The sequence below is a fragment of the Anolis carolinensis genome, chromosome 3, assembly GCF_035594765.1.
Source record: "Anolis carolinensis isolate JA03-04 chromosome 3, rAnoCar3.1.pri, whole genome shotgun sequence".
NCBI classification, from domain to species: domain Eukaryota; kingdom Metazoa; phylum Chordata; class Lepidosauria; order Squamata; family Dactyloidae; genus Anolis; species Anolis carolinensis.
In genome coordinates, this window is record NC_085843.1 from 281,561,468 (window position 1) to 281,585,540 (window position 24,073).

The 24,073-nt window shown below is 42.3% G+C and overlaps 1 protein-coding gene across 2 annotated transcripts in view; it reads right to left on the reverse strand.

Annotated features, from left to right (window-relative positions):
- dis3l2 (DIS3 like 3'-5' exoribonuclease 2) overlaps nucleotides 1-24,073 on the reverse strand; it is a 242,595-nt gene that overhangs the window by 130,561 nt on the left and 87,961 nt on the right. For both annotated transcript variants that reach the window (XM_008117855.3, XM_008117854.3), the window contains exon 7: nucleotides 9,453-9,666. In XM_008117855.3, coding sequence (XP_008116062.2) covers nucleotides 9,453-9,666 — 214 coding nt within the window. The remainder of the gene's footprint in view (nucleotides 1-9,452; nucleotides 9,667-24,073) is intronic.

Genomic DNA, 24,073 nt, shown 5'->3' on the forward strand with positions numbered 1-24,073 from the left:
GCACAGGACTCCCATCAACACAATCACCATAAACAGCTTGCATTCTCTGATGAATCTCCTTTGGGGTGACACCTTCTGCGGTCAAGAATTCAATGACTGCACGTTGCTTAAGTCACATTGACCAACCGTCTGCGTAGGGTTCCATACTTCACACTTTAACTGTACAACCGTTCAATGCTAAGGCTTCCCACCAAATGGAACTGTAGAGGAGAGTCTACTGAACAAGCCAGTACCTACCACATACCAGTACTGTCATCTGTTGAGTTACGAAGGTGGAGGCATTACTTTTCATTCAACCCTCGTAGAAGAGGAAGCAGAATTTTCATGATGTTGCAACAATCAGCCGCATGCAAGAAGGTGAAAAGGCAGAAGGGGAAGAAACATGATCAGGTACTTTTCTGAGGAAGTGCTGTAGCATTTGCTTACTGAAAAGCAGCTGGACTGACTCAAGTACCTTACTGGAAACTGAACCAGACCAGACAGGAGAGCCCTGTCTGTTTATACACACACACCTCTCTTATTCACACACTTCATTCTGGGAATACTCCTCCTTTCACAGGTTGGGTACTCTTATCTGAAATACCTGGCACCAGAACTGTTCTGGATTTTTTCAGAATTTCAGAATACCTGGATTTACATTTAGGTACATCATGAGATATCTTGAAGATGGGACCCAAGTCAGAGTATGCAATTAATCGATATTTCATATATACCTTATATACAGAGCCTGGAGGTACTTTTCTACACAATATTTGTAATGAGTTTATGCATGGAGCTATGTTTATGTGCCATGACCATTTTTAAAAAGGTGTCACTATCTCAACCTGCTGTGTGGATAATTTTGGAATATTTTGGATTTCAGCATTCCTGAAAAGAAAAGAACAGATGGTTCTTCCCACACTTCTGCTTACTCTTGGCTGTCTGTGGATTTGTACCTTTTGACAATCAGAAACTATTTCCTCCACACTACACACACACAAACCTTAACCTTAATTCTGAAAACTGACTCTTTCGAGGGAAGGGTTTTTAACAAACCTTTTATAGATTATTGCATTTTGAATTGTTCTTCATTCCCAGGGTTTTAATATCATAGATGACTCAGTTATATATTTACACAATGTTGTAGTGTGCCTTCAAGTCATTTCCAACTTACGGCAATCCTAACATGAACCCATAATGGAGTTTTCTGAGGTTGAAAGTGTGTGACTCACCCAAAGTCACCCAGTGGGTTTTTTACACTGATCCTTTACTCTATTTAGTTATTTTAGCAGGGCATGTTTTTATCAGTATCCGTTTCCAGCTGGTACTGCTTGTCACACAGCCAGGTAACAAGAAACACCTGCTGAACTTCCCTCTTCTACACAACCTCTTCAGTTTTAACTTTGTCATTGCTAAATGTATTTCTTTATTTAATTAAGAATCATAGAATTGAAAGACAACAATTCCCACCATCCCTAGTCACTGGTCATGCCAACTGGGCTTAAAGGAATTGAAGTCTAATGATATCTGGAAGGCCACATGTTTGTCATTTCTATATTAGAAGCTGTATACTGAGCATATATGTATCAGAAAATTTCAAAGGGCAACCAAAGCAAAAGGTCCTTTGAGGAGTGGCCTTGGGAGCTGAGTACGTTTAACTAGGAGAAGAAAAGGTTAAGAGGGGACATGATAGCCATGTTTAAATATTTGAAATAATGTCACCACATGGCCATACTTAGGAGCTGCAAGCACTTACACTTTAGAAGTGCACCTTCCATTCTGCTTTGGACAGACTTCACCTGAAATAACCCTGTGTCTAGTTCTGGGCATCACAATTCAAGATGTCAAGCTGGAACATGTCCAGAGAAAGCTAACCCAAATGGTGAAAGGTTTGACAACCAATAATCCCTATCAGAAGCAGTTTAGGGAGCTGGATATGTCTTGCCTGGAGAAGAGAAGTTTGAGAGGGGACAAGGTGGCCATATTTAAATATCTGAAAGGAGGTGAGAATATCTGAACATCAGGAAGAACTTCCTCACTGTGAGAGCTGTTCGGGAATGGAACTCTCTCCCCCGGGCTGTGGTGGAGGCTCCTTCTTTGGAGGCTTTTAAGCAGAGGCTGGATGGCCATCTGTCGGGGGTGCTTTGAATGCGATTTCCTGCTTCTTGGCAGGGGGTTGGACTGGATGGCCCATGAGGTCTCTTCCAACTCTACTATTCTATGATTCTATGATTCTATGAGGTCACATTGAGGAAGGCCCAAGCTTGTTTTCTGCTGCTCTAGAGACTGGGACACAATGGAGCAATGGATGCAAAATGCAAGAAAAGAGCTTCCACCTGAAAATTAGGAAGAACTTCTTGATTGATAGATCAGTTTGACAGTGAAATAGGCTGTCTGGCATTGCATGGCGAAATCTCATTCTCTGAATAATAATAATAATATAATAATAACTTTATTTTTATACCCCGCCCCATCTCCCCGAAGGGACTCGGGGCGGCTTACATGGGGCCTTGCCCGATAAAACAATCAAATATCAAAACACAGCAATAAAACAGTTATCCAATAAAAACATCAATTACAGTAAAAACAATCGTTAAAATCAACATAAAACATACAATATTAACACTGGAGACTAATTCATAGAACCCAGGCAACGTGCAACATGTGCCGAAATGGGCCGAAATGGGGAAGGTAATTTCACAGTTAAAATGGACAAAGTGCTATATAGCATTGGCAACACCTCAAGAATGGGGCTATTATAAAATGGGCAGATCGATCAGTCCAACACCAGATTAAGTATCAAAGGCCTTTTGAAAGAGCCAGGTTTTTAAGCTCCTACGGAAGGAGAGGAGGGTGGGGGCCTGCCTGATCTCTCTAGGAAGCGAGTTCCAAAGCCGGGGGGCCACGACGGAGAAGGCCCTCTCTCTCGTCCCCACCAACCGCGACTGCGAGGGTGGTGGGAGCGAGAGCAGGGCCTCCCCCGACGAGCGAAGAGAACGTGCGGGTTCGTAGGGGGAGATGCGGTCTCTAAGGTAGGTGGGTCCCAAACCGTTTAGGGCTTTGTAGGTGATAACCTGCACCTTGAATTGGGCCCGGAAAGTAAACGGCAGCCAGTGGAGCTCCTTAAACAGAGGCGTTGAACGTGCCCTGTAATTCGCTCCAGTTAGAAGCCTGGCTGCCGATCGCTGTACTAGTTGTAATTTCCGGGCCGTCTTCAAAGGCAGCCCCACGTAGAGCGCATTGCAATAGTCCAGTCTAGAGGTAACTAAGGCATGGACCACCCTGGTCAGATCAGACTTCTCGAGGTATGGTCGCAGCTGGCGCACAAGTTTTAGTTGTGCAAAGGCCCTCCCGGCCACGGCCGACACCTGAAGATTTTGAAACAGAGTCTGGATCTACTGGGAATGCTTTGTTAGTGTCTTCCTGCATGGAAGAGCAAGGTTTGATAAGATGTCCCTTGGAGTCCCTTCCACACTATGATCCTATGATGTTTATGAATGATACTCACTAAATTCATCCCCACTCCCTCCCTTGAGACTGCCCCAGAGGATCCTATGGGATTAGTTGAGCTTCAATAGTTACTTGTATGTGGTCTTTAGCCTAGATTTTAGATTGGTAAATAATTCAATTTTATAATGGTTTTTTTAAAAAAAATTATTATAATTTTATTATTAATAATGAAGTCTAACATGGATGTACAGAAATGGGGACCCCTGTTACGAGCTGGTCATTGACCGTAATAAAAGTTTACTACTACTACTACACTAAATTCAGGAAAGCCATTCAATCTCTGAATCCAATTTAGTCTGAGGCCCCCACAGAGCCCTGTAAATCTATCAAAAGCTTTCCATGACGCTACCCCTACTTTCTTTCCACAGGCCATGTGCTGCCTACTACTGATTTCACTGTCTCACCAGGCTTTGATGGTGTTCCTGCATGGCAGAATAATGGGGTTGGACTGGATGGCCCTTGCAGTTCCTTCTAACTCTGTGATTCTATTATTTGATTGTTGCTACACCCTAGTGCTAGCAATCTGGCTTCTTTTGGGAGAAAGCAATCTGAGATAGATAGATCATTAAGATGTTCTTATGCAGAGGAACCAAATTTGTATTCATTGGAACACAGGCCCAACAAAGCCTGGCAGCCCATAAAACGCTAACTACGTAATACCCACCCACCCGATGAGAACAGTTCTGCAGAAAGAGCTTGGAGCAGGACTGATAGGGGCAAGCAAATGGAGAACAGGGAGAGCCAGGAGAAATCCTGGACAGCTCAACTGAGAGGTAATGTGTGGTGGGGGGAAAGAGGCAGGGAGGGCAGAGAACGAAGCCTTGCTGCCCTTTGCCAAACCAGAAATAAACTGTGCCGAACCTTTGCTGTCGTGGTTATCCGGTGACCATTCAATATTTCCACCCTGGGCAGCGCTATGTTTGCAGTGGGAGATTTACTATGTTAGCTTGGGCAGGGCTTGCGGAGCTTATCTTACAGTGCAAACACCCTCCAGCAGCTCCAGCCCAGCAAAACGGTGCTTTAATCCTCTTGTTTCCCTTTCGGGTGATTACCTGACAAAACCAAAAATTGTTATAGCTTTGCTGAAAAGAAAATTAGCCACTAATGGCAAGAAACCTCTCCAATTAGTTCTGTTATTACCAGCAAATTAGATCCAGCAATTGCAGCGTTAGCACCCCTCCAAGGCTGCCGCTTGAACCATGCTGGGGCCCGGTGGCTCTGCTCAGCCAGGCCAAAGATGGCTTTTATTTTCTTTTTTTCAAAAAAAAAATTCTTGAAAGTTCCTTGCACAAATTAGATTAACCGAGACATCTGATGTGGCCAAAGCAGACCCTTAAAGCCATCAGATTAAAACACGTATTAGCCATGACAGATCCAACGTTATTTTTTCCAGGCTTGCCGCAACCACGGTGGAAATCTCCAACCCTCTCCAAGAGGAGCACAATTAAACGTAAGCACTCAAAAGTAAAAATGTATTGTGTTCTGTGATCTTTTAAAAAATAAAACTAAAATAAATAAGCAAACTGAGGTGGCGTTGGGAAGGGATGGAAATGACACCACCAAGGAGAATCTCATCATTCCAATTACACAAGGCTGGCGAGAGCAAATGATTTTCCATTTGCAAATGAACTCAGGAGGTTTTCTGATGCCAAATCTGGTAGTCGTAAATGCCCTAGGACTCCCAAACCTCTCCCCAGAACCTAAAGAAGAGCTAGAAGCAGGGTTGAAAGAAGATGTAGCCCACCTGCAAACTCACCAATGTTAGCGGGTAAGAGGGATTAAAGTAAAGCAAAGAATAAATGGTTTTGGAAAGGGTTCTTCCCTTCCCATACTGTCCCCTTGGACCAACTTCTAGGCCTTCTTTAATGGCCACTGATGGCATTAGTGTTGAAGCTACAAGTTACTGCAGCTCCCAGAATCCACCTTCTATCAACATAACCAATTGGTACAATTCTGTTGGTTCTAATCCGAAACAAGGAAATTTTCCAAGCTTTCACTAATAGAGAAAAAGTGCACAAGATTATGTGAGCTGATGCTACAGAAGGCCCAAGTGTATATACTGTCTGATTCTGGCTACGTTTATTAGTCACACACAAAAAAGGGAAGAAGGCATGGCGGAGACAGAAACAGTGAAGAGAGGATACAAGAGAAACAGAAAGCGGATCCAGAAGTAATCACCTCTCCAAAACCTATTTGCATTTCTGGATCAGGATTGTGGACAATTACCTGGCCTGTAATTGCCCACAGAAATCTGGGCAACTACCATTGAGAGCACAACACTGAGCTGGGGTTGATCCAGTCTTTAGCGCTTGGGCAGAGAGCTTGTCTCACTGCAACAGAACCCAAGAGCTTCCAATGAAGCAGAATGCTGCAAGATTCAGGACAGATGATAGGAAGGAGCTCTTCATATGACACACAATTTACTTCCATACGATGTAGCATCAGATGCCAGCTTTGACAGCTTTAAAAAGAAAACTGGACAAGTTCACATAGGGCAAGAGTGCCAATGTCTACTAGTCATTAATGGTACTACATTACATTATCTTCAAAATCCATTATCTTTAGCCTGAATTGTTGGGGAACAATCCATGTACATTCTGCTTGATGGTCTCCTATGGCCATCTTCTTCTTCCAGTTAAGGAATGAGAGTGCTGGACATTTCAGAACACCTTTACAAGGCTCTTGGTCTCATGTTCTGACCCAAATAGTTTGCTAGTTGGTTTGTTGTGCCTGCAGTGCTCTCCCATAGCCAGCATGTCCTGCTCAGCTAAAACCCTGTAGCATCCAAGATTACCTTGGTTTTGTTCCCAAATACAAGACTAAGCTCCTATTTCTAAGCTTTTCTTTAAGACAACCTGATTCCTCAACAATGGACACATTCCATGTCTCATCGATTCCCCTGGCGAGGCTGGACTTTCCAGCCACACCATCATTACAGGGCCAAAGATCTGCAAGCACGCTGATCCAGCCAGGACTGGCAAGAAGTATGGGGAACGTCCCATTCCAGAGCCTGAAAGCACTGAATGAACATGCTTAACTACACCATCATTTTACCTGGAACTGCAAAAGGATTTCTCAATAAAAGGTTTATCTCACCCTGCCTGGAAACAACCTGCCAGCTCTGTAGATTACAACACAGAACCATTTGCTGTGCATGCATGAACATGTATTTCAGGAGGGGCAGAGGGGAAAGGGATGCCCAGCTAACCTAAACAGTGCAAAAGGACGACATTTCGGAATAGCTGTAGAGAGCTCCTAACTCTTAACTGATGTTTGTTTCCAATTCTTTCTTGAAGAGATCCCATTTTCTGAGCATGCAATGCTCAGAAAATGCATTTCTGGATTGCATAGGGTGGAATGAGTAAACTGTGTTACTCTAGACCAGTGGTTCTCAACCTGTAGGTCCCCGGGTGTTTTGGCCTACAACTCCCAAAAATCCCAGCCAGTTTATCAGCTATTGGGATTTCTGGGAGTTGAAGGCCAAAACATCTGGGGACCCATAGGTTGAGAACCACTGCTCCAAACCTTGCTGGACTCCAACTCCCAGAGTTCCTCATCAACGGCGATGTTGCCTATGTCTTTAAACCATTGCTTTTACATTATGGAATTGAGCACTGATTGTTTTAAATGAATAGATCTTATAGGGACTATTATTAATCAAAGGATTAAAGGAACTAAAACCAGACATCAGAAATACTGTTGGGAAAATTCAGGACATTCCATTATTGACCTTAAAATGGGCAATTTTGTACAAAGGAAGTTAAGAGAGATTTAATACTTTATTCTTTAATCAACAAAAAAATGGAAGAATGTCTGTTATCTCCCCTGCTGTTAATGGGAAACAATGTTTTTCATGGGCCCAAAACTGTTGATTGGAAGAAGATGCAAAGAGCACTCAAGTCCTGTTTACTTGTCTTCACCAAACTTTATACCACTTCCACAATGGATGAACATCTTTTGCCATGGATAATTACAAGGGTCAAGGACACACAGAAGCTAACAGGAAGAACAAAGGTCAAAAGGAAATTACTCATTTGGAAATTTTATCACCGATCTTTTAGCCCATGGTACCACTTCAGGCAAAGCATACTAATGCTATTGCATCAGTAGCAGAAACCATCTCACCCAAACACCCAATAAACCTGCCTTGAAAGATCTGTACTCCTCTAAAAACATTGCTTAAAATGTTTTATGGAGCAAGAACAGGTTGAGTATCTCTTATCTAAAATGCTTGGGACCAGAAGTGTTTTGAATTTCAGATTTTTTTTTTCTCAGATTTTGGAAGACCCGTCTCCCCAGCAGCTTCAGAATTGAGGGAGACTGTATGTCATTTTGAGTGTATTGTAGTTTAACTATAAACTGATTAAACTTTTAACTTTAACTATAACTATAGCGTGCAGGCAGCGTCTTCTAGGTCCCCTTGCAGTTTGAACGGATTGAAAATGTGAGCCTCGCCAACCTAGGCATAGAGAGCTACTCAACAGCAGCATCTGCTTTTACCAACAGTTTTTACAAACAGCATGACACCAAACAGCAAAGCAGAACTGCATTGAAGCTCAGCTCCCTCAGCAAGACTAATCATGTAGCAATCTATTTATTTTTTCAGTTCTGCAAAAGAAAGAGGGAAGAAGATAGGTCCACCAAACGCAGCATTGCCCAGCATTGCCCAAACATGAATGAAAGAACATGAAAGGCACTGCAGACTAACTCAACCAGAGAAGTCAGCCATAGCAGAGCACTTGATAAACCAACCTGGACACGGCATATTATTGGAGAACACAGAAATGCTGGACCACTTTGACAACCACCATGTCAGACTACAGAGAAGCCATTGCAATCCACAAGCATGTGTACAATTTCAACAGAAAGGAGGAAATCATGAAAATGAACAAAATCTGGGTAATGTCTAAAATCAGGACAGTAAATAAAGAACAACACTATGAAAAGAGGGGAATTTCAGACAGGAAACTATTAGGGCCAGCAAACACCTTCCAACAAAAGATTCCCCCAGGCAGGAATCGGCCAGGTTTCGAAGCTGCAAGGCTTTTCAATGCTAATCAAGGTGATTCGTTGCAACATTCACACTTGCCTTCAACAAATAAGAGTTCTTTCTCCCACCCTGGACCTTCCAGATATAAAAACCTGCCTTGTCTAGTTTGCAATATACCTCACAATCTCTGAGGTTGCCTGTCATAGATGCAGGCGAAATGTCAGGAGAGAATGCTTCTGTAACATGGCCCTATAGCCTGGAAAACTCACAGCAACCCAGCAAGCCTTTGACAACACAAGATAGGTCCAGCCTATCTTCATGACTGCATCTCCCCCCCTATGAACCTGAGCAGGCTCTAAGATCTGCTGGAGAGGTCCTCCTTCGATCCCACCTCTGTCTCAAGAACAAGGGAGAGGGCCTTCTCAGTGGTGGCTTTGGAATGCCCTCCCCGGGGAAATCAGGCATGCCCCCACATTGCAAAGCTTCCAGAGGGAACTGAAAACGTGGCTTTGACAACCCATAAGATTTTAGTCTGGTCAAAACAGCGCCCTTGACTCTGCATTTTACACTATTTGTAAACTAGTGCTGCCCATTCTCTAACCAGTAGCTATTGCTGCATTTTATTGAGTATTTTATTTATACTGAGTTGAGCTTTTAGCTTTTATAAGTGTTGTTTTATGTTCTGTTGATATTGTTTTATTGCAATGTTGATGTTATTCTGCCTGTATTATGTGTGTTTTATGGCACCATTCTGTGCTGTCTGTAAGCCACCTTGAGTCCCTCCAGGGAGATGGTGGCGGGATATAAATAAAGTTATTATTATTACTATTATTATTATCTTCTTTGGAAATGGGGTGGAGATACTTTAAATTAAAGGAGATTCTAGACATCCACTCAGGGACCAATGGAGGCAACAGAAGTGGAGAAAGAGAGAAAAACAACTGGGTCATTTGGAGCACAAGGCTTTACTCACCCTTTTCTCCTGCTCCGAGGGACAGGCGCTTGAAATCCTCTCCTGTGCTTTCTTTTACATTCTCGGCCTCTTCACCACCAAACTGAGACTCTATGACCACATCAGGGCTGTTGGCATCTCCTTTCCCTGGGTCAGGAAGGGCGCAGGAATCCGCAGTGGTATCTGCTCCTTGGGCACCTTCCACTTCACTATCACAACCCTCTGCCTTGGTTACCTGAAAAGCAAGAAAAGAAAAAAGTTGCATTCTGGGAAACATTATCAGGGATGGCCCAATGGAAGTCCATGTGCCACATCCATCAATTCTGTTACAGGCACTGTGCCACCATAAATGGAAATCAAAGAAGTATAGAGTTGGAAAGAATCATAATACAACCCCCTGTTCCCCATGCAGAAAGTCTCATTGGTGGGTTCAATTTCAGACTTAAAAGCAAGCAACAAAGGAGAGTCCATCACCAACAAGGTCATCCACTGCACCATCAGACAGGCCTGAGAAGTGGAGAGGTACTAACTAATACCTTCTAGGTTCTTCTGACCACTCAATACAGAGACCTCCATCCTCTCATTCTGCTTTGGAGGAGGGATCTCCTCCAGGTGAGAAGGAACCAGCTGCATTTAGGCCAGTCTGCAACACTGTCAAAGCAATTCCACCAAAAGCACCACCATCATGGTCCAATGGGGTGCACAACAAATAAATACAGCACTGGTGATGACAGATGGAGAAAGCACTTTTTGAACCACAACTCCTAGAAGTTTCTAACCAATAGCAGCAGTGCTGGAGTTATTGAAGAATTCTGGTAAAAGTAACTTTTCCAAGTGTTAGAAAAATCACCCAGTAGGGCTGTTTCATTACCAAAATGTACCCTTTATATGAAAGTCACCAAAGGGAGAGAGAGAGAGAGAAGGGTGGTTCAAGCTAGCCTAGTTTCCTCCCCTACAGCAATAAATGAAGGACAATGGATGGTGGGCAATAGAAAGAAAGACTTCTAATGACGTATTTGCATATTGTTTGCCCTTTCCCCATAGACAAGATAGCAAACAAGCATTTAGGATTGGCAAAATAATTTCAAATGTCAAAATATAAAAGTAATTGTCAAGAAGTTGGCTCCGTCCAGAGCTTTGTCAAATGTCTTGCTTTAAAATCAAGTGATTAAACATTGACTGTTTTTTCTCCCTTGTCTTTTTCAAAATGCTTATCAATTTTGCAAATGGCACCAAAATAGGAGGGGTGCCTAATATCCAAGGGTCAGGATCAGGATTCAAAACAGTACTAGATTCTGACAGGAATAATGAAATAAACAAATACAGAATGGGTAGCAGTTCACGTGAAAGATCTAAGTTAAATATGAGTGAACAATTTGCCAAAAAAAAGTCGATGCAATTCTAGGCTACATCAACAGGACTAGTGTCTAGATATAGTAGAACTAGTGTACTCAGCTTTGCTCAGACATCACCTCTAATACTTTGTTCAGTTCTGGGCACCACAAATCAACGAGGACATCAACAAGCTTGAACATGTTCAGAAAAAAATCAACAAATATTATCAGAGATCCAAAAACCGAGGCTTATGGGGAACAACTTAGTGTACGTTTAGCTTGAGGAAGAAAAGATAGGGCAATGACTGGCAAGCATCCTTAAATATTTGGATAACTTATTTCATTTATACTGCACTTTCCCACTAAATGGGACTTAAAGTAATGCGAGACAAGCTTGTTTTCTGCTGATCCAGAGACAAGGACACAAACCATAGATCCTGATTACGAGAAAATGAATTCTGTCTTAACATGAAGAACTTCCTTAAAGCATGAGATGTTCAAGGGTGGAATATACTGCCTCAAAAGGTCATGGGTACACTTTCTTTGAAGGTCTTTAAATAGAAGTTGTATTCAGGAGTATTGTATTTATGTATTATAAGATGACAGGGGTTGGGTTGGGTTGGATTGGATGGTTCTTTCAGTCTTTTCAAATTCTATGATTCCATCTAACATAATGCGAGTGAATGTATACTCATACAATGGAAATAGCCTTCCTTTTCTCCATTGCCAAAAGGAATATACGGGATTCTCAGTTAAGGTAATTTGGGGGTGTATGGAACAGGTGTAGCTACAATGAGAAAAGGAATGATTCCACGAACAGGAATCATTCAGGTCAACGGACACCCCTCAAACCACTCTATCCTCTGCATCAAGGGAAAGAAATGGATGAATGTTTGAAAACTCAGGCCCATGTAGCTAAGAAACCTAGCTATAATGTTTTTCTTCCCGCTAATCACCCAAGCCAATCAAATTCCAAACAGAAATTCAGAATCAGAAACCACTGAAAGTTCAAATCACTATTCGGATAGCAGGAACACTTTATGTCACATTTCTTATTTTCTTGGATGGAGCAGATTATAATTCCAATAAATGCAACTCATGATAACAAGATGGTGCTGACAGTCTTTATAATGTCTGCTGTGAATGACGTCAATGCACTATTGAAGAGTTAAAACACTATTGTGATGTGCATAAGACACTTTATGAGACAGAAATATTTCTCTTCTGGACTTGCTCTGCAAAAATATTAATTCCTTCTCTTTCTCCATAATAATGCTGTGTTCTAAACACTGTTCCTAAGCCTAGATAATAAAACCTCTGTTTTATTCATGACAATAATCATTGTCATGGCAACACCAGAGATTTCATCTTGATTAGACAAATTGAACAATTTGTCCACGGAGGTTGGACAAACACATGGAGCATGGAGCTATCAATGGCTACCAATAAGAATGACTAGATATCACCTAATGCCACTCCACTTATGATCTACAGTCCTATTGATATTCCTGACTAGAATAGACCCATGGAATCAATTGAATTTACTTATATCAATTGATTCAACAATGGATCCAATCGGACTATTCCAGCTGGGACTCGGCAACAGTATCCTGCCCATATTCTGCTGATGACAACTGACTGGCCATTTGATCTACATAAGCTTTTGGTTTGGTCTTGGAGGACTTTTCTTCTGTTTCTGTAGGCTACTGATGTACCCCCAAAGAGACTTTGCTGTGAACGCATATTGCGGCACTTGGGTTCGCAAAGAACTCTTGACTTCTCCACTGCCCTGCTGAGGCTCTCAAACTAAGAAACTGTAAACAAGGAGTTGGGTTGCTGCTACCTCTTGTGGGTGGAGATCAAAACACTCTTTTAATTTATTTTTGTGGCACTCAAAAGTGCACTAAGCTTTGCACAGTAAATGAAATAGCCCACAACCCCGCCAAAACACTCAGAACCTGAAAAATGCCAGATACAAAAATGGGATGGGGAAGAAAGGATTGAGCACATTTTGTGCCTATGGAACAGGCAAAATGCACCTTGTAAACAAGCACACTTCACAAAAAAGCTGGAAAGCATTTAAAATGGGGTGGAGGATCAGGAAGTGTGAGTACAGAGGCTTAGGCCAGTGATCAAGAAACATAAGAATTGCCTGATAGTATCAGACCAGGGTCCACCACTTGTCAGAAGGCAAATGTCTCTGAGAAGGTCAAATGGAGGAGGGGAAGGTCACCAACATCTACCTATCAACTATCCCCAACCTAGAGTTTTAATTTTTCCATCTGAACTCAACATCAGAGACTGACCTCTCCTCCCAATTAGAGACTTACCATTGGGGAGGGACAAGAAGTCCAAGGAAAAGGGCAGCAAGGAAGGAGACGAGTGCTGAGCTGAAACTATAGCTCATATTTGCTGGTGTTTATGCAAGCATACCTCCCAGTTGTGTACTCAGTACCTCTTCCCCAAGATTTGCTGACATTCTGATCTAGAAGTCCAAGAATAGCCTTCTCCAAACTGATGCCCTCCAAATCTGTTGCTCCACCAACTCCTAGCCCTCCCAGCCTACTATGGTGGCTGGAGGAATGTGGAAATTGTAGTATCCCTTTAACTACAATGCTTGAGGGATCTGCACTTTATTACATACAATGAGATATCTTATATCTGGGGCCCAAGTCTAAATTCCAGATACAGGATGAACAACCCATATAACACATTTAGAGATCAGCAGGCTTCTATCCTCGTTCAAAACAGATTCTTACTTAACCCAAACAGTTAGGAGCAGCGATGGAAATATGGCAAAATTGTGCCCTATAGAAAGTGGCATTTTGAGTAAAAACAATGGATTTTTTAAACTTTCAATATTGAAAAAATGAAGATAAAGAGCATGGTGCTCCAAGGTCTTTTGTACCTCTATGGATCCTTGAGTTCAGATAGTTGCAAACCTTCGGCAAAAAACTGGACTTTCCTTACTCCCAATTTCCAGCAATCTCCTATTTTTTAAAAGCACCAATTTGGCACGTTTAGGGCCAAGAATTCCAGGCCCATTTCTCTTTCCATCTTCTGATTGAGCAAGGGTCCACAATGTACCATGACGCCTGCACCTAGGCTCTTCAGGGTAGGGAGAACGCCTGGTGATAAATTATCCATCAAGCCACACTCAATGTAACCCGAGCCAGTAGAAGAAAGCTAAAGGTCTCTGGAATGAAAGGCAACTGACAAATTGTGTTGTCCAAAGCACTTAATCGTGGGGTTTGCTACCAAGAGATTAAAGCTTTCCAGGGAATTCAGGTGCAAACTTCCCTCGAGCCAGCGTGCAAAATGAGTTATCATCTGACAAGCAAACTCTAGTGACCATCCAGTCCGAGCATCTAGATGGATGACATCTGACTGATACCTTTTGCATGTGTGTTGCATGCGCACCTGACTGCTGTATATTTATGTTTTATTTGATTTTAAGGATTCAGATTCAAGAGTCATCATCACAGGTGATCCCTCGTGGCCGAGTCTGGTTGTCAGAGTCTGGTAGAGTCTTGATGTAAGTGGTCTATAAGTGACCATGAAGACCTATTCTGTATCCACATGGTCTTTCTTTCACAATGAAGACATAGATTTCCAGGTGGAAGGTGATCCTGACAAGGATTTGCTTGACACACCTTCCTAATGGCCTGTTTCTTTCTTTTGCTCTCTACTAATGATTCTTCGAAATCCACAGCCAATATCAGCATAAATTTTGAAATGTTTGAGTTAGTTTATTACAGGCCCTTGTTGCATTGCAAGAACACTCATGCAGCCTATTAAAGAAATTATAAGCATCAGCAAAAGAGCAATTAGCAAGGTGGCTCATAGCCCATAATTCTACAACAGTTTTGAACATAAACTGAATTTGGAGATTTAGGGAAGGCTTCAGCAGCTCAAGAACCTGATCTTTAAAGAAAGAAGTTCATGGGAAGGTTTCTTTTTAAAAAATCTTTTGTCTTAAACATTTGCAAGCAGGTGTTTTGGAGCATTTGAGGTGTTCTGTAGGTGGGGACAGGGAGGTGAAGACCTCCCAGATAAATTCAATTATAGAGAGAATCTCTGGGACCATATGCAGTTGGTGAGCAAGACTAAAGTCAAAAAGAGCAGGAGTCAAAATGTCACCATATTATAGCTGAATGCTCATACTGTCAATATCTAGGTCACACCTTGTAGAAGAGCCATTTCACCAAAAGCTACAAAATCAACTATGGAATATTGGTGCTGTTGAAAAGAAGGCAGAATAGGCCCCAGGAGGATGAGATGCAGCCCTAAGGCACTCACTGGAAATGTGGTTCTGGAGAAATCTGAGAATCAATCAAGCCTGAACTCCCACTAGAAGCCAAAACGACTTAACAGAAGGTACCATAGAATAACAGAACTGAAGGACTGAAGTCTGTGTTAGAAAAATGCTCAGGAAAGTGGAAGACAGAAAAGAGGAAGACCCCATTACATGAAGACTGTCTTAGTCTAGAAGCCATAGCTCTGCATTTCTAATTTATTTATTTATTAATGAAAGTGAAAAACAAAAAGTAGAGTAACATGTAACCATATACAACCGCAGAAGAAAAAAAAATAAAAAAAAATATACAGACAGGTATAACAGTTTGCACTGTAGTGTCGCTAAACTAATAGATGATCACAGATTTGCTATACCATTGTTGTACCTTAACTTATCCTTGTCCCCCTTGCCCCTCGCCCGTGAACCCGACCCCCTAGACCTCCGATACCCCTCAGTAAGTATCGCGTAACTAACCGTCAACTACCCCTGTATCTTCTTTCGCTAAATCCCCTTTATGGCTGTCATCAAATCTACCTTTGTCTTCTTTTCCAAATACCCAAGTGCCAGCCTCCATTTATTTGCAAACTCCTCGTTATTTCCTCCTCTGTTGCTATTTGTCAGCTTGGCCATTTGGATATATCCCCCCAGTTTGTCTCTCCAGTCTCTAATACTTAACTCTTCTTCCCCCTTCCATGTTTTTGCGATTATTAGTCTTGCCGCAACAAAACAATATTGGCAAATTTCTTCATCTCCTGCGCTAATACGCCTTCTAAATAAACCTAATAAGCATGTCTCGGGGTTCTTTTTGACCTTATTGGTAATCATATTATTTGTTTCTTTCACCACTTTTATCCAGAATTCTTGAACTATACTGCAGGTCCACCATATGTGGAAAAATGTTCCTTTTACTTTCTTGCATCTCCAACAGGCCCCTCTTTCTGTTTTCTCTATTTTCGCCAGAAGCTCTGGAGTTATGTATGTTCTATAGAACATTTTAAACATATTCTCTCTAATTGAGCCGGCCAGAGAGAATTTAAACCCCTTTTTCCAGATATATTCCCATTCTTCCAGGTCTATGTTTCTACCAAAGTCTCTGGCCCAAGAGATCATAACGGTTTTTATTTGGTTGTCTGCAAGGTTGTAGTCTAGAATAAATTTATAAAGCCTTGAGAGTAAGCCTTTGTTGCCTCTGTCAAAGATACATTCTAACTCAGATTTTTTGGATGCAAAATCCACCGCCGCATCCTTTCTAAATCTATCATGCAGTTGGTAAAAACTGAACCAGTCTTTTAACCCTAATTCTTCTCTACCCTTAAGTGCCCATTGCCCTCTTTCTTTAACTAAATATTCCTCATACGTTCCAACTTCATTACATGTAGCTGATCTCAAGACTGCTTCGAGTGGGCGCAGCCACAGAGGGGTTTTGGGCTCTATCCCCTTCTTGTATCTTTTCCACGTTGTTAAGAGACTGGATCTTATAATATGCCTATTAAATTCTTTATTCACCTTGTCCTTTTCATCCCATAGATAGGCATGCCAGCCATATCTTAAATTGTGTCCCTCTAATTTAAGTAATTTTTTGTTGTCCAATTTAATCCAGTCCTTTAGCCAGCTAAAGTTAGCAGCTTCATAGTAGTATCTGAGATCTGGGAGTGCCAGGCCCCCTCTGTCCTTCACGTCAATAAGATTCCTATAGGCAATTCTAGCTTTTTTCCCATTCCAAATGAATTTAACCAAATCTTTCTTCCAATTTTCAAACACCTTTACCCCCTTGATAATTGGTAAATTTTGAAACATAAACAGCATTTTGGGAAGCACCATCATTTTAATCACAGCAATCCTCCCTAGCCAGGTAAGTTGGAGTCTTTGCCAGTTTTCAAGGTCCCCTTTTATCTCCTTCCACGTTTTGTCATAGTTATTTTGATAGAGTTTACTGTTTTTGTTAGTTAACCATAGTCCAAGATATTTTACTCTAGGCACTACCTTGCAGTTAGACAGTTTCTCTAGGTCAGCCGTATCACAATTGGATAAATTTTTGGTTAGAAAAACCGATTTCTCCTTATTGATTTTGAAGCCCGACACCATGCCAAATTTGTTAATAACCTCAAATAATGTGCATGTACTTTTTAATGGTTCCCTTAAGAAGCAGACCAAGTCGTCTGCAAAAGCCTTCCCTTTAAATTCGTATCCTTTTACTCTGACTCCTTTGATTTCGCTGGTCTCTCTAATTCTGATGTTCAAAATTTCTAATGTCCAAATAAACAGTAGCGGCGACAGGGGACACCCTTGTCGAGTCCCTTTTTGAATTTCTATGTAATTTGTCATTTCGTCGTTTATTTTTAGCTTGGCCCTTTGTCTAGAGTAAATGGCTCCTATGGCCCTTCTAAAATGTTGTCCCACTCCAAAGAGCTCCAACACTTTCAACATATATTCCCACCGCACGTTGTCGAACGCTTTCTCTGCATCTAAAAACAATAGTGCAATCTCTCTGCTTGGGTCTTGTTCGGCATATTCTATTATATTTAGCACAGTTCTTACATTTTGGCTCAGATGTCTGCCTGGAAGAAAGCCTGCTTGATCCCCGTGTATTATTTTTACTAAGATTTGTTTCAACCTGTTTGCTAAGATTACGGCAAATAACTTATAATTGTTATTAAGTAATGAGATAGGTCTATAGTTCTTCACTTGTTCCATATCTCTGTCCTGTTTGGGTATCAGAACTATTGTGGCTTCCTCCCAGGACTCTGGCATCTCTCCTGTTTGGAGCACTTGATTCATAGTTGAGAGCAGTAACGGGCCTAACTCTTCTTTGTACAACTTGTAGAACAGAGCTGAGAAACCATCCGGACCTGGGGTTTTATTTAGCTTGGCCTTGTCAATGGCAGAGTTCAGTTCTTCCCATGTAATTTGTCTATCCAAGTCTGATTTCATGCTTTCAGAAAGTTTGGGAACCTTCATATCTGCTAAGTACTGATCTATTTTTTTTGTATCTACCTGCGTGTTTTTATAGAGGTCTCTATAATAGACTTCAAAGATTTTTTGAATCTTTCTTATATTTGAAATAGTCTCCCCTTTCATAGAATCATAGAATCATAGAATCATAGAATAGTAGAGTTGGAAGAGACCTCAAGGGCCATCTAGTCCAACCCCCCGCTAAGAAGCAGGAAATCGCATTCAAAGCACCCCCGACAGATGGCCATCCAGCCTCTGCTTAAAAGCCTCCAAAGAAGGAGCCTCCACCACGGCCCGGGGGAGAGAGTTCCACTGCCGAACAGCCCTCACAGTGAGGAAGTTCTTCCTGATGTTCAGGTGGAATCTCCTTTCCTGTAGTTTGAAGCCATTGTTCCGTGTCCTAGTCTGCAGGGCAGCAGAAAATAAGCTTGCTCCCTCCTCCCTATGACTTCCCCTCACATATTTGTACATGGCTATCATGTCTCCTCTCAGCCTTCTCTTCTGCAGGCTAAACATGCCCAGCTCTTTAAGCCTCTCCTCATAGGGCTTGTTCTCCAGACCCTTAATCATTTTAGTTGCCCTCCTCTGGACGCTTTCCAGCTTGTCAGCATCTCCCTTCATCTGCGGTGCCCAAAACTGGACACAGTATTCCAGGTGTGGTCTGACCAAGGCAGAATAGAGGGGGAGCATGACTTCCCTGGATCTAGACGTTATTCCCCTATTGATGCAGGCCAAAATCCCATTGGCTTTTTTAGCTGCCGCATCACATTGTAGGCTCATGTTTAACTTGTTGTCCACGAGGACTCCAAGGTCTTTTTCGCACACACTGCTGTCAAGCCAGGCGTCCCCCATTCTGTATCTTTGATTTCCATTTTTTCTGCCGAAGTGAAGTATCTTGCATTTGTCCCTGTTGAACTTCATTTTGTTAGTTTCGGCCCATCTCTCTAGTCTGTCAAGATCGTTTTGAATTCTGCTCCTGTCTTCTGGAGTGTTAGCTATCCCTCCGAGTTTGGTGTCATCTGCAAACTTGATGATCGTGCTTTCTAACCCTTCGTCTAAGTCGTTAATAAAGATGTTGAACAGAACCGGGCCCAGGACGGAGCCCTGCGGCACTCCACTTGTCACTTCTTTCCATGATGAAGACGACGCATTGGTGAGCACCCTTTGGGTTCGTTCGCTTAGCCAATTACAGATCCACCTAACCGTAGTTTTGTCTAGCCCACATTTTACTAGTTTGTTTGCCAGAAGGTCGTGGGGGACTTTGTCGAAGGCCTTACTGAAATCTAGATATGCTACATCCACGGCATTCCCTGTATCGACCCAACTCGTAACTCTATCGAAAAAAGAGATCAGATTAGTCTGGCATGACTTGTTTTTGGTAAATCCGTGTTGACTATTAGCAATGACCGCATTTGTTTCTAAGTGTTTGCAGACCACTTCCTTAATGATCTTTTCCAGAATCTTGCCTGGTATTGATGTGAGGCTGACCGGACGGTAATTGTTTGGGTCGTTCTTTTTTCCCTTCTTGAAGATAGGGACCACATTCGCCCTCCTCCAATCTGCTGGGACTTCTCCTGTTCTCCAAGAACTCTCGAAGATGATTGCCAGTGGTTCTGAAATAACTTCCGCTAGTTCCTTCAATACTCTTGGATGTAGCTGATCTGGCCCTGGGGACTTGAATTCGTTTAGAGTGGCCAAGTGTTCCTGGACAACTTGTTTCCCTATTTGGGGTTGGATTTCCCCCAATCCTTCGTCCATTCCATGTTGCTGAGGTTGAAGATGGCTTTCTTTTTGTGAGAAGACCGAGGCAAAGAAGGCATTAAGCAGTTCTGCCTTTTCCCTATCCCCTGTCACCATCACCCCATCTACTCCTTGCAGTGGCCCTATCGCCTCCTTTTTCTTCCTTTTTCTACCAACATAAGCAAAAAAAACTTTTTTGTTGTTTTTTATGTCCCTGGCAAGCCTGAGCTCATTTTGCGCTTTAGCCTTGCGAACCTTTTCCCTACAGGAGTTGGCTATACGTTTGAATTCTTCTTTGGTGATTTCTCCCCTTTTCCACTTCTTGTGCATGTCACTTTTGAGCTTTAGCTCAGTTAGAAGTTCTTTGGACATCCATTCTGGCTTCTTTGCACTTGTCTTATTTTTCTTCTTTGTTGGCACTGTTTGCATTTGCGCCTTGAGTATTTCACTTTTGAAAAACTCCCATCCATCCTTAACTCCCTTGTTTTTTAATATCGGCGTCCATGGAATGCCGCTCAGTAATTCCTTCATTTTTTGGAAGTCAGCTCTCTTAAAGTCCAGAATGCGTGTTTGACTTGTCTTAGTTTCAGCATTCCTTTGTATTGCAAACTGCAGGAGCACATGGTCACTTGCCCCTAAGGATCCAACCACTTCAACTGTATTGATCAGGTCTTCCACATTTGTTAAGATTAGATCAAGAGTTGCTGATCCCCTTGTTGCCTCTTCTACCTTCTGGACCATAAAATTATCTGCAAGGCAAGTGAGGAATTTGTTGGACTTTGTACTCTTGGCTGAGTTTGTTTTCCAGCAGATATCGGGATAATTGAAATCGCCCATGACTACTATATCTCTTCTTTGTGCCTGTTTGGTCAGCTGTTGACAGAAGGCTTCATCAAGTCCTTCATCCTGACTCGGAGGTCTGTAGTAGACACCCACGACAAGATCTTTTTGAGTCCCGGTTCCCTTGATTCTTATCCAGATGCTTTCAAGCTGGTTTCCCGGATTACAGTCTTGCATTTCTTCTGCAACGTAACTGTTTTTGACATATAAAGCTACTCCCCCTCCTCTCCCCTTTGTTCTATTTCTGTGAAAGAGGTTATAGCCCTCAATGGTTAAATTCCAGTGATGGGAGTCATCCCACCAGGTTTCAGTGATGCCTATGACATCGTATGTGTGGTGCTGTGCTAGGAGTTGGAGTTCGTCTTGCTTATTTCCCATGCTCTGAGCATTAGTGTAAAGACATGTAAGCCCCTGTGACCTCCCCTCGAACTGTTTATTTGGGATTATTGTGCTCTCTGTACTTGGTCCTTGCTGTGTTTGTGCAGCCCTCCGTTTAGCCTTACGGCGGTTCCCTGTGGTCGTGGGTAATATAGTGTTCGCCAGGCTGTTGTTCCCCTCCCCCAGTGGATTTAGTTTAAAGTGCGCCTGATGAGGTTTGTGAGTCTGTGTGCAAAAAGATGTTTTCCTACTTGTGTGAGATGCACCCCATCGCTTGCCAGTAGTCCATCCTCTTGGAAGAGTAGACCATGGTCAAGGAAGCCAAAATGCTCCTCTTGACACCATTTTCTGAGCCAGTTATTGACCTGTACTATTTTTCCGGCCCTTGTAGAGCCATGTCCTACAACGGGGAGGAGGGATGAAAAGATCACATGTACATTATACAGTTTTAGCTTTGTTCCCAGAGCTCGAAAATCATTTGTGATCTTTTGAAAAGTATGCCTAGCGGTGTCATTGGTACCTACATGAATCAACATAAGGTGGGGAGGGTGATGGGGCTTTAGGAGCCTGCTGAGCCTCTGAGTGATATGGTGTATTTTTGCCCCCGGGAGGCAGCATGTTTCTCGAGCCATCCCATCCGGTCTGGAAATGATGGCTTCCGTTCCTCTAAGGAGGGAGTCACCTACTACCAAGACCTGTTTCCTTTGAGGATTGACAGGGTCCCTTTTGTGCAAGACAGTGTGTATGTCCCCTGAAGAGTGTTCCTGTTGAAGTGAATCATGTAGGTGTAAAGTGTTGTCCTCCTCCTCAACATCCCCAGTGCATTCATCAATGACAATCCATTGAGATACATCCGAGAGCCCATTACTCTCCCAAGGATGTTCCTGTTGCTCCTGGTCTATGATTGGGGATGGAGCATTTGCATGATTACATAAGTGTGACTGTGGTGATGCACTGTCCCCGTCAGGGCTATCCCCTGCGCATTGATCCAGGATGGTCCACTGAGTGGTATCTAAGAAACTGTGGTCCTCCACAAGATGTGTTTCCTGATTGTATGTTAATGATGTAAGAATTTCAAATCTGTTGTGTAAATGCAGCTGAGCAGAGGAGTTCTGCGGAGGCTGCCTGGTCCTGCGTCTCCTTCTATGGGTGACCTCCTTCCAAGCCTGAGGGTTGTCTACCTTTGAGTTGATCTCCCCATAAGGTTCCTGATCATGGTCTTGGTGGTGTTGGTGTGATGCAGGCTGCTGATCTACAGCAGCGTGTTGTGCAGTGTCCAAGAAGAGCTCGAGTGCCTGAATGTCCTTAAGGGTCTTAATACGGTGCTCGAGCTGTTGGATCCTCTGCTCCATCAGAGTCATCTGTTTGCATTTGGAGCAGATGTAGTTGTCTAGTTTTTGTGTGAAAAAGCGGAACATGCCACAGCTGGTGCATGTGATGGGAATGTTTTGCTTTTGTTGCATCTCTTGGTGAGCGTGGTGGCCAAGTGGGATCTTTGTACAGTTAAGTAATATGCACGCACTTTATGTGCAGACTGCAACAAACCACGTCTTTGTGTATTTGTTTATGTTGCTTTGTTTCCTGTATGTACGGCAAAGGATAGTTAGTAAAGGTGCCTTTTTCACTCAGTTTAAAATCTTAGCCAAATCTTAGCCAAATCCTACCTGAAGCCAGGGAGCAAAAATGTCCTCCTGCTTCCTCTGCTTCTGCGAGAACCAACTGCCCTTCTGGGATCAGGCTCTGGCAGAAACTCACACTGGCAAATAAAGCTTTCCCAGAAACTCAATTAACAGGGGACAATGCCTGCTGTCAATCAACTTAAGTACCTGGCTCTCTTTCAACACAACAGTCACACAACAGTTAGACTTTGACCACAGGAGCCAAGCCCAAACTCAGTTTAAAATCTTAGCCAAATCTTAGCCAAATCCTACCTGAAGCCAGGGAGCAAAAATGTCCTCCTGCTTCCTCTGCTTCTGCGAGAACCAACTTTGTTTCTTATCCTGGCAATTAGTGGTCTCTTCCTATGATCTTTCACCTGCCACGCTAAGAGCCTACCGGGTTTATTCGCATTTTCAAAAAAATTATGTCTCTTGTACATAATTTTTCTTTCTAATTCATTTGTTAAAAATAATTCATATTGCTGTTGGGCTTTTGTTAATTCTTGCTGTACTTTTTTCCTATCCACCTTGGACTTTTCTAATTCTTTCTCTTTATCTCTAATTTTGGTAAGCAGCTGTACTTGTATATTGTTTTTTCTTTTACACCAGTTGGCATGTTGTTGGATTAGTAAACCTCTTATCACGGCTTTTCCTGCATCCCAGACTGTCTTTACCGCTATGCCCTCCTTGCCATTCTCTTTAATGTAATTTTGTATTCCTAGCCTGATCTTTTCCTTAATTTTTTGGTCTTTTAATATGTAGTCATTTAATCTCCAAGGCTTCCTTTCCCAAAGACCCCCTTTTAGCTGTAGCAACATCGGATTGTGGTCTGCAAATACTCTAGGGAGAAATTCCACCTTCTCTGTTTTGGTTACCAACTCCTTAGTTGCAAAGATGTAATCTATTCTGGATGACGATCCATGTCTATGGGAATAGTATGAATATTCCCTTCTATCTAATTTTTGTATCCTCCATAGATCATATAAATCCCAGTGTTTTAGGTCTCTTTGTAGGATGCCCGGAAGTCTTCCTTCTTTAGAGTCCTTTTTTCTTTTGTTATTTCTGTCTATTTTTGTGTCCATTACCCCATTGAAATCCCCTAACCACAGCATTTCTTTCTCCCCTACTTCAGCTAGGATGTTAGATAGTTTTTTATAAAATGTTTTTTTATTTATATTGGGTGCATAGATCCCTACTAATAGAATATGTTTATACTGAAACCTCACTTTGACAATTAATATTCTTCCTTCTTGATCCTCATATATTTTCTCTGGGTTTAGTTCCCTATTTATATAGAACAGCACCCCATTGGTTTTCTTAACGTTGCATGTAGTAAATAACTGACCTAATTTATCTTGGACTAACAGATGTTTGTCTCTGGATACAAAGTGGGATTCCTGAATACAAGTTATGTCTACCTTATTTTTCTATAAGAAGTGAAAA